This window comes from Balaenoptera physalus (assembly GCF_965194825.1).
Source record: "Balaenoptera physalus genome assembly, chromosome: 11".
NCBI lineage: Eukaryota > Metazoa > Chordata > Mammalia > Artiodactyla > Balaenopteridae > Balaenoptera > Balaenoptera physalus.
The window spans coordinates 32451726-32461324 of NC_138896.1; the positions used below are offsets into that span (position 1 = coordinate 32451726).

The 9599-nt window shown below is 57.6% G+C and overlaps 2 protein-coding genes across 4 annotated transcripts; both read left to right on the plus strand.

The window, feature by feature from the left end:
* Positions 1-45: 45 nt before the first annotated feature.
* Positions 46-4451, plus strand: YIPF3 (Yip1 domain family member 3). Of its 2 annotated transcripts, XM_082414087.1 has the most exons (9): positions 46-282; positions 907-1104; positions 1291-1397; positions 2680-2725; positions 2863-2955; positions 3112-3243; positions 3440-3553; positions 3752-3875; positions 3970-4451. In XM_082414087.1, exons 1-9 carry the CDS (start codon positions 202-204, stop codon positions 4116-4118), a joined length of 1044 nt encoding a protein of 347 aa, XP_082270213.1. In that variant the 5' UTR covers positions 46-201; the 3' UTR covers positions 4119-4451. The 2 variants fall into 2 exon arrangements, with proteins under 2 accessions (XP_082270213.1, XP_082270214.1); XM_082414088.1 differs by lacking the exon at positions 3752-3875 and having other exon boundaries at positions 63-282.
* A 1448-nt stretch (positions 4452-5899) lies between these two features.
* Positions 5900-9373, plus strand: LRRC73 (leucine rich repeat containing 73). Of its 2 annotated transcripts, XM_082414092.1 has the most exons (6): positions 5908-6786; positions 7409-7569; positions 7916-8038; positions 8427-8527; positions 8668-8890; positions 9037-9373. In XM_082414092.1, exons 1-6 carry the CDS (start codon positions 6515-6517, stop codon positions 9105-9107), a joined length of 951 nt encoding a protein of 316 aa, XP_082270218.1. In that variant the 5' UTR covers positions 5908-6514; the 3' UTR covers positions 9108-9373. The 2 variants fall into 2 exon arrangements, with proteins under 2 accessions (XP_082270219.1, XP_082270218.1); XM_082414093.1 differs by lacking the exon at positions 7916-8038 and having other exon boundaries at positions 5900-6786.
* The last annotated feature ends 226 nt before the right edge of the window (positions 9374-9599 follow it).

Consider the following 9599-nt stretch of genomic DNA (forward strand, 5'->3'; position numbering starts at 1 on the left):
TCTGCCCCGCCTCCGTCCACGTCTCCAGCTACCGGAAGTCAGTTTGGGCCAAACATCCGGGTTTCTCTCTTTTGCGTTCCGACGGATCCCACCTTTCTTTCTTGTCCGTGGACCTGTCCCTGCGTCAGGCCCACGTCTCTCCCACTTCTCTTCCGCGCGCGGGACTAGCGCGGGCTTCAGCGACGGGAGCCCTCGAGGGACATGGCAACTCCGGCGGCGCCGGCCGGCGGCGCCCGAAACGGGGCTGGCCCGGAATGGGGAGGGTTCGAAGAAAACATCCAGGTAATGGCCCCACGGCTCCGGCTGCCAGCAGCCCCCAAGGCCGGCAGCCGTCCTGAACTGTCGTGGGGACTCTCCCTCGGAGCCTGGAAGTCTGCTCCATTTGCAACACTTTTTCGTTTCTTTGGGTCTTCGTGCACACGAAAGGCAGTGGGGCTAGTGCTGACCTGAAAGGTCCAGACTGGGCCAGGGGCCTCAGGTCTCTGGGCCCGCTTGCTCTTGCTTTCCACACAAGTTAGAAGGTCGGTCGGGGTCAGGCATCGCGCGGGGCAGGAGTGGGTTTGGGAGTGGGCGGGATTCACTGGCCAAAACCACACTGTGCGCGCACAGCCTTGTTTTGGGGTTGGGAAAGACAAAGGAAATGGGCACTTTTGTAGCCCTTTGGGGGCTTTGGTAGGGAAGGTAGGAGAAAGACATGTATGGAAGACGGAATAGGTTTCCCAGGCTAGAAAAGACAACCAAGGGTTCTGAGAGCAAATGAGGGGGAGAGAATGGCGTGATCTATGGTAATGCCAAGCCATATCCCCAGCAGTGTAAGAACAGAGCCCCAAACTCTGTGGTGAACAGAGAAGGACTTAACGGATGGAGCAGAAAGGCACTGCACTTTAGGATCTGTTGTCTTCACAGGGGGGGGGCTCAGCTGTGATTGACATGGAGAACATGGATGATACCTCAGGCTCCAGCTTCGAGGACATGGGTGAGCTGCATCAGCGCCTGCGTGAGGAAGAAGTGGATGCTGATGCAGCTGCTGCTGAAGAAGAGGATGGGGAGTTCCTGGGCATGAAGGGCTTTAAGGGACAATTGAGCCGGCAGGTGGCTGATCAGGTAAGCAAGATTGGCTCCCTGACAGGTGGAAAAGTATACCTAGGAGGCCCCTGGTTCTGGAGTTGGTGTTGGTGAAGTTCATCCCAGGTTGTCCAGTTAGAACCATGTAGAAATCCAACAAAAAATAAGCAATAGAGCCAAGAGTCTCACAGTACCCTCCCACCCCACCCGTCTTCCTTGCTTCAGATGTGGCAGGCAGGGAAGAGACAAGCCTCCAGGGCCTTCAGCTTGTATGCCAACATCGACATCCTGAGACCCTACTTTGATGTGGAGCCTGCCCAGGTGCGAAGCAGGTGAGGATCCTCCTCCTGACAGAAGCTGCCCCCCTAACACCTAGTCCTTCATCCAAACTACAACCGGACACCAAACCCTTAGACTCCCCTCTTCGTGACCCCAGCCACATTATACCTCTTACCAGTCACGGAACAGGGCATGGCGGTAACACATTGCCTTCCTCCTCTTCTCCATCTAGCAAACTACTCATGTTCCCTCAAAGCTTAGCTCAGATGTCACTTCCTTTGCTCCCCATTGCCAGTTTGTCCTTTCCTGGTGCTCCAATAGAGCTCTGTGCTTTCCTCTAACAGATAATACTTCAGCAGTGCTGTACTTTCTTATTCCTGGGTCTGTCTCCCCAGAGACCTCCTTTTCAAAAGCAGGCTCTGTTTCACATTTTTATTCCCAGCACCAGAACAGTCTCTGAACTAGAATATCGGTACCTAGTTGTTGAATGACTTTTCGAGAGCTGGATTTAATCTTGGTTTCGTTCTTTGCTTATCCTTTAATTCAGCCAATGCTTATCAAATACCTGTACCACTCAGCAAGTATTTACTAAGCTTTTGCTCTGCGTCAGGCACTACAGTAGTTGTGTCTGATTCAGTGGTGAAGATAGATGGGAGCCTTACCCTGGAGTGCAGCCCTCGAGTACTCATTTGCCATGAAGGGACACGCAGGAGGGACACCTGACCCAGGGTTGGCTGGAGGATTGGGCAGGGCAGCTTTCTCAGAGGAAGTAAAATTTAGTCAAGATCCAAGGTATTATTAGGAGCTAGTTAGTCACTTAAGTGGGGAAGTTATTGGTACTTTTATTCCTTCTGCCTGGAATTTTCATACCACTTCAAATGTATTTTTCAAGAAAATGCTCGGTGGTGCCTGGAGGAATGATAAGCAGGAAGAGGCAGGAGGCACGCTGGTTCCCTCAAGTAACAACTTTCCCTCTAAACCTTTCTCAGGGCTTTACCATCACAGCCTTGAATTTGGGGCATTCTCTGCTGAGGTTTAAAGGGGATCAGGTCACATAGGTAACGGGGGCCAAGTCCTCTCCCAAGGCCCAGCAGGGCTCTCTAAATTCTCCGTGTTGCTGCTGCATCAGTCAGCACAGCATCAGAAGGCTGTTCTTCCTGGAAGCATTCAGGGGCAAGAAAGTGATTTCGTCATTCCTTGTCTGTCTTTACCACCCTCTTCTCCCTTTACCATCCAGCATGTTCTCCTCAGTTAGCAAGATGACTAAGATTCAGGCTTTCCAGAACCTCACAGCCTAGTGCTGCCTCTGCTCTCATCTCTCTTCTCCCCTCCCAGGCTCCTGGAGTCCATGATCCCTATCAAGATGGTCAACTTCCCCCAGGTGAATAGCGGGTAGCATGTCTGGAAGAGCCGGGGGAGGCACTAGGGCAGAGGGTGGGGCCGCCACGCAAAGCCTGGGAAGGCATAAACGGAAGAGCCACTGTACCCTCCAGCCTGAATGAGTTGGTATATTGACAGAAAATTGCAGGTGAGCTTTACGGACCTCTCATGCTTGTCTTCACGCTGGTGGCCATCCTCCTCCATGGGATGAAGACGTCTGACACCATTATCGTAAGCAGGACAGAGGACTTTGGGGGGTGGCCTAAATGAGTTGAAAGCTGCCCAAGGAGACGATGGTGGAGTAAGATAGAAGCAGCCCCTGAGGAAGGCCCTGGGTGAGCTGAAACAAGAGGCCTCCCAGGACTAATTAGAGCCTTCACCCCACAGCGGGAGGGCACCCTGATGGGCACAGCCATTGGCACCTGCTTCGGCTACTGGCTGGGCGTCTCGTCCTTCATTTACTTCCTCGCCTACCTGTGCAATGCCCAGATCACCATGCTCCAGATGCTGGCGCTGCTGGTAAGGAGTCCAGCATGGTGGTGGGCAAGGGTGATCTTAAAAGAGTAACCAGGCTTTGGTCTGCATCTGTCCTAGGGCCCCAGGGCCTGGAATGGGGTGAGCTGGCCAATGGACCATTTACTTCTCAGGGACCCCATGAGGGTCCAGAGGCCAGCCCAGCCTGAGTGATCTTCCTCTCCGCCATCCTCTTTCCTAGGGCTACGGCCTCTTTGGGCACTGCATTGTCCTGTTCATCACCTATAACATCCACCTCCATGCCCTCTTCTACCTCTTCTGGCTGCTGGTGGGTGGGCTGTCCACCCTACGCATGGTAAGCTCGGCAGGAGGTTTCCAGGGGTGGGCTGTCCTCCAAAGGAGTAGGGAAAACAGCCCAGAGCTCAGGCCCAATCCCACAAGGGGCTCTGAATGGGAGGGAAGAGCCCAAAGACGGTTCTGCTCTGGGTAAGAGTGGCTTCTCTACACTACTCACTTGGATCAGGTCCTCTGAGCTGTATTCCTGTTGCCCTAGGTGGCAGTGTTGGTGTCACGGACTGTGGGCCCCACACAGCGGCTGCTCCTCTGTGGCACCCTGGCTACCCTGCACATGCTTTTCCTGCTCTATCTGCATTTTGCCTACCACAAGGTGGTAGAGGGTAAGTGACAGGAGGGGTGCAGGGGAGAGGGAGGACAGCTGCCTAGGGCAGGGCCCTACCAACCCTCACTCACTTTCCATCCTCCTTCTTTCAGGGATCCTGGACACACTGGAGGGCCCCAACATCCCACCCATGCAGAGGGTCCCGAGAGACATCCCCGCTGTGCTCCCTGCTGCTAGGCTTCCCACCACTGTGCTCAACGCCACAGCCAAGGCTGTCGCGGTGACCCTGCAGTCACACTGACCCCACCTGAGATCCTTGGCCGGCCCCCCTTTCCCCCAGCTGCAAAGTGGAGGAAGATTAAAGGACAGTACTGATGACATGTGTCTCTTTGAGGGGTCTGCAGCTGCCACAGAGCTGTAGCCACTTAAGCACCTCCTTGATGCCTGTCGAGCTTCTGAAGGGCACAAGGCCAGGAAGTCCTGGCCAGGACTGCAGGGCTCTGCAGCCAGTGCAGAAAGTGGGTCAGCTCCTCCGAGGTCCTCTCACCACCTACCCCTTCCTTCCTCTTTATCTCTTCCACATTGTCTTGCTAAATATAGACTTGGTAATTAAAATATTGATTGAAGTCTGGAACTGCAGCTACCTGTTCCAGTGGTCCTCCCTGCCACCCTACTTCCTGTACACTTTCCTGTTCTGTCAGTGTTGGTAATGTCACATGCTCACTTCATTATACCCCTATCCAAGCAGAATGAAAGTGGGACAACCCAGACTGCATTGAAAGACTGAATATGGAACCTGCCCCCCAGGGCAGGGAGCACAAGATCCATGCAGCATTAGGGAGGCCTCAAACTCAAGAACCATAAGTCTGATGGAACAGTGCACCTGGCTTAAGTCTGGGCTCAGCCTCACTCTTGGGATGCCTATGGAGCAGTGACAACTGGACAAAAACTTCCAGACTCGACACCATGTCATTACAAGGCCCTTGTGCACCTGGACCATTGTGTAGGGATAATTTTTCTGTGGAGGTGCACATTTGAAGCCAAAGTTGGCTTTGCCCTGGTTATACTGGGGCCAGAGGAACAAAGCTTTCTTCAGGAGTTCTCTCAGTCCTTCCTCTCAAGAGTGCTGTTTACTCTTAAAAGCAATAATCACCCCAAGCACAGCACCATCCGCTCCCACTACCCATTTAATCTGTTCCACTTAAGTCAGGTGGTTAATGGAGGGAACAGAATCTTTGACCTCCCTTCACTGTTTATATTACTCATTTTAAAAAAATTCATTACCCTAGTAAATCTGGGTTAGCGTTTTTCCCTTCTAATAAAGGGACTAGAAAGATGTGCCCTTCATTCACGGTATGTGATCCTGTGTGATGTGAGGCCCCTACACTATTACCAGTGGACAACGTTCTAAGGACACTGCCTGTATTGTGCAGTGTGCGCTTACTGAAAGCTCCGGCCCACTTTTCACGGCCCCACAGCCACTCCAGGCCGCTCTCCTGGTACCCCCCCCCCCTTCATTTTGGCTACTCCAGTCCCACGGATACTGAGGACGTCAGAGCATCAGCAGTGCCCTAATCACCTGGGAAAGGAACGGCACCAGCGCCTTGCATCTACCTGCGGCTCACCTGCTTCAAGGACCCTTTGGGGTTCCACCGGGCCAGGGCTCCCGGCGCCGCCGCTGCGAGCAGCCATCTTGGCGAGGGGCACGCGAGGAATTCCTCGCGCCTGGAATGCCCGCGCACGCGGCGCCTCTTGTCGCGGGGGCGGGGCGAGACGCGAATTAAAGGGCCCTAGGGACCTCCAAACTGGACGGGGGTGGGGGGCGTCCCTGGGATCCAGGCGAAGGCACCGAGGGGTCTGGCCCTTAGGAACGGGGAACGACGAGAAAATGAGCAAAAGAACCGTGTAACTGTCTCAAATGCCGTCTCCACGTGATGTGCCTCTATTCTCCCCTCCCCACCCCCTGCCCGTCCCGGGCTTCCATCTGGCCACCTGTTGTCTGGCCCTACACCCGGGGGAAGGGCGCCCCCAACGCTCCTGAACAGCAGGTGTGCGCAAACGTCGTGTGCCCGCGTGGCCTAGGCCGGACAGGAGGCGGGGCGAGCGGTGGTGACGATACCGTTGCCATGGGAACCCGCCGCCCGCTCCTGCGCAGCAGTCTGAGCCCGAGCTGCCGCCCGCCACCCGCTGCCCGCCTGCCGGCCCGCCCGTCTGCCCGCCTCGGGCTCTCCCTGCGGGGCGGTAGGGGGAGTGGGGCTGGAGGAAGGGAGGGAGCAGATGCGGCCTCCGAGCGGAGACCGGTCCCGCGCGTCCTAAGCCGAGGCCCCTGAGCCGGCGCCGTAACCGCGAGGGACGAAGACCAGCGCGGAGCAGCGCCAGCCCGGCCCCAGAACGCGCGCCCCGGCCCGCCGCCCAGACACGGACGGCACGGTCCGCCCCGGCCCCAGCACCGCGCGGTGTCAGCCCGGCCGGCGACCTCGGCGCCTCCGCAATCCCGGCCGGCTTCCGCGCGGGCCCCGGCGCTCCTCTCCGCAGCCGCCGTCCCCGCCTCCGCTGCCTGTGCCTCTGCCTCCCCCTCTGCCCCCGCTGCGTCGGCGACCCCAGCCCGGACCCCGGCCCCGACCCCGCCCGCGGCCCCGCCAACCTCGGCCGCGGCCCGGGCCCCGGCCCCGGCCCGGAGGCCCAGCCGTGGGTACGATGCTGCCCAGCTCCATCCAGATATCGGGGGAGCCGCTGTCAGGCGCCGAAGTGCGGGACATCTGCCGCGGCCTGCGCGACAACGCCGTGCGCCTGCTCTCACTGCGCGGCTGCCGTCTCTGCGACCGCGACTTCGGCCGCATCTGCCGGGCCCTGGCCGGGGCCACGTCCCTGGCGCAGCTCAACCTTAACCTGGGCGTCGTGTCCAGCCCCAGCCGCATCAAGCAGCTGGCGGAGGCGCTGCGGACCAACCGCTCCATCCAGTCCCTCTTGTGAGTGCGCTCCCTCTAAAAGGGGTCCCGGGTACCGCACCCCTCCTCGCACTCCCCCTGCCATCTCCTGTTCCTCCGCACACCTTCTGGTACCTGTCTTTGCACCAGCCTACCTTCTCACCCCTTATTCACGCACCTCATTCCTCTGCCCATACCTCCACAACACCCTCCAAGCTCCTGCCTCACCTCCAGACTTTGAACACCAGCTCCACCCCAAATGATATAGGATACCCACCCCTTCCTGGCAGGGCCCGTGTACCTCCCAACCTAATCACCCGCATTGACTTCTCCGGGGTAGCTGCTCAGTACCCAAGAAGGAATACTCCCCTGAGGACTAGATCCCTGCCCCTACGTTCTGTCCAAAACACCACCCACACACCCTTTCTCTGTGTTCTGATCTGGATCCCAGTCCCTGCCCCAGAAAAGAAACCGAATTTTCCCCTTCTAACTGCATTCTTAAGAGTCTAGAATTTTCTTTTTTCCTTCCCAAGGCCTCTCCCAAGTGCTGTGACTGAATGTCCCCCTCAGCTCTACAGCTCACCATAAGGGAGGGCGCCCCTTCTCCCTTACAGTAAGGGCTGATGACTGCAGTAACCTCTGCTTTCTGGTCTCACCCCCCCAGCCTTCATGGGAGCCCTCTGACAGATGCGGGGCTGGCCTTGCTGAATCCAGCTCTGGCCCTCCACCCTGCCCTCGTGGCTCTGGACCTGGGGGACTGCATGCTAGGTGATGAAGCCATCAACCTCATCTGTGGCCTCCTCCCCCCTGATGGGGCCAAGTCTGGTGAGCAGGGCCCCGCTGAGGGCATGGGCTAGTGTGGCCTTCATGAAAAGCTCAGTGCAGAGGGCAGGGGGCATGGCCCAGAGATGAGGGCTCTGACTGTGTGGGTGAGAATGTTTTTCGAATCCTCTTAGGAGGGAGAAGGATTGGGAGCTGAGCAGGATGGAGACTCAGGTACCCAGGCTGCAGCGGGCAGGAAAGGCATGGGCCGCTAATGTCCCTGGAGCTCTGTGGAGGAGGTGGGGTAGCTCTCAGTCACTAGGGATACCTCAGAGATCCCCAGGTGGGGGATGGGCTCGAGAAAGGCCTGACCCTCTCCATCCTGGCTTCTCGCTATGATGCTGCCCAGGCTTGAAGGAGCTGACGCTGAGCGCCAACCCTGGCATCACCCCTAAGGGCTGGAGCCGCCTCGCCATTGCCGTGGCCCACAGCTCCCAGGTCCGCGTCCTCAATCTGGACTACAACCCCCTGGGTGAGGCTCAAGAAAGCCCCCTTTGATTCTCACCACCCCTCACCCCTGTCCAAGAACCTGGGACCATCAGTTGCCATGGTAACCAGCACACTGGCGGAGGAAAGAAGAAGGGGGGTTCTGGGTGGAAGTAGAGGAGCCACCTGTGTTGAGGACCAGATGACCAACAGGTAGATCAGAGCATCCATCACCGCCCCTGGGCCTGGCTTGCTTCATCCATTCACTCATCAGTCACAATGCTCCCCTCCTGGCCACCTACCAATTGCCAGTGTTTCCTGGCCTGGGGGTGGATTCTGAGGTTGTCAGGGCAGTGGGGAGGCTGTGGGGAGAAAGGGTTAGCAGGCCTGTGAATGACTGCTGGTGAGTGTGTGCACGTGTACTATCTCCCCAGGTGACCATGTGGCAGGGATGCTGGCTGTAGCTGTGGCCTCCAGCCGCACCTTAGAGGTCCTAGACTTGGAGGGTACAGGGCTCACCAACCAGTCAGCTCAGGTGAGAAGCCTTCATGTTTGGGGATGGGCCAGGGGTTGAGGTTAGCCAATGTGTCTGTGGACATACTGAAGGGGTGGCAGGTTGGAGTCAGGAGCTGCCTTAACTGTGTTCATCCTTTTCCGTACTCTTCCCCACTGCAGACCCTGCTGGACATGGTGGAAAATTACCCCACAGCTTTGCGGAGTCTGGTGTTGGCTGAGAACAGCATTAGCCCGGAGCTGCAGCAGCAGATCTGTGACCTCCTCTCTGAGGGGGAGGAGGAGGAGGAGGTGGCAGGAGGGGCTGGCGACACCCAGGAACGAGAGAGAGGGCGGGAGCCTGCTGCCCACCAGAGGGGCAGTAGCTCCTGGATGTGCCCCAGTGGTAAGAGCCGCAAGGGTTGATCAGAGCCAGGTCTGAAAGAGGCTTGGGACCAGGGAGAGTGGGTGTGAGAAACTTAGGCTACTTCTATTTGTGGTCCCCAGCAGAGGAATGCATGGTGGTCTGAACACCTCTCTGCCCTTCCACAGATCCCAGCTCTCAGATGGTGCTAATGACGTCAGGACTAGGGGACAGTCTGTTGGCTGAGACAGAGATGTGACTCTCCATTCAGGCTTCTGCGCATCATTACATTTGCGTCTCCAGCACTTTGCCCCAGATGTCAGGGTCAGGCCCTGGGGCTTAGGAGGGTGGGGGGGGGGGGTGTGCCTGGGGCTCTGGCAGCTCCTGGCAGCATGGTGGGAGGCTCTGGAAGCTGTGACTAAACAAAATCGTTGGGGGCACTGGAACCCAAGGCAATGCCTCTGGACTTGTTGGCAGCTCTGGCTGCAGCCCGCTGGCTCGGAAGAGATTTTATGAACTCAACAACCTTACGTGTGGCTCTGGTCACTGGGGGCTGGCAGCAAGGGAGGAATTGGAACTACCACTAGACATCACTAGGGGGCAGTGCCACCCCACGGCCCAAGCTCCAGGCAGCGTCCACTGGCCCCAAATGTCTCAAACAGGTCTGGCTCAGGTCTCTGACTTACAGGACCTGGGGTTCTGGGGTGACACCTTACACAGGCCCTGTAAGGATCGTAACTGAGGTAAAGAG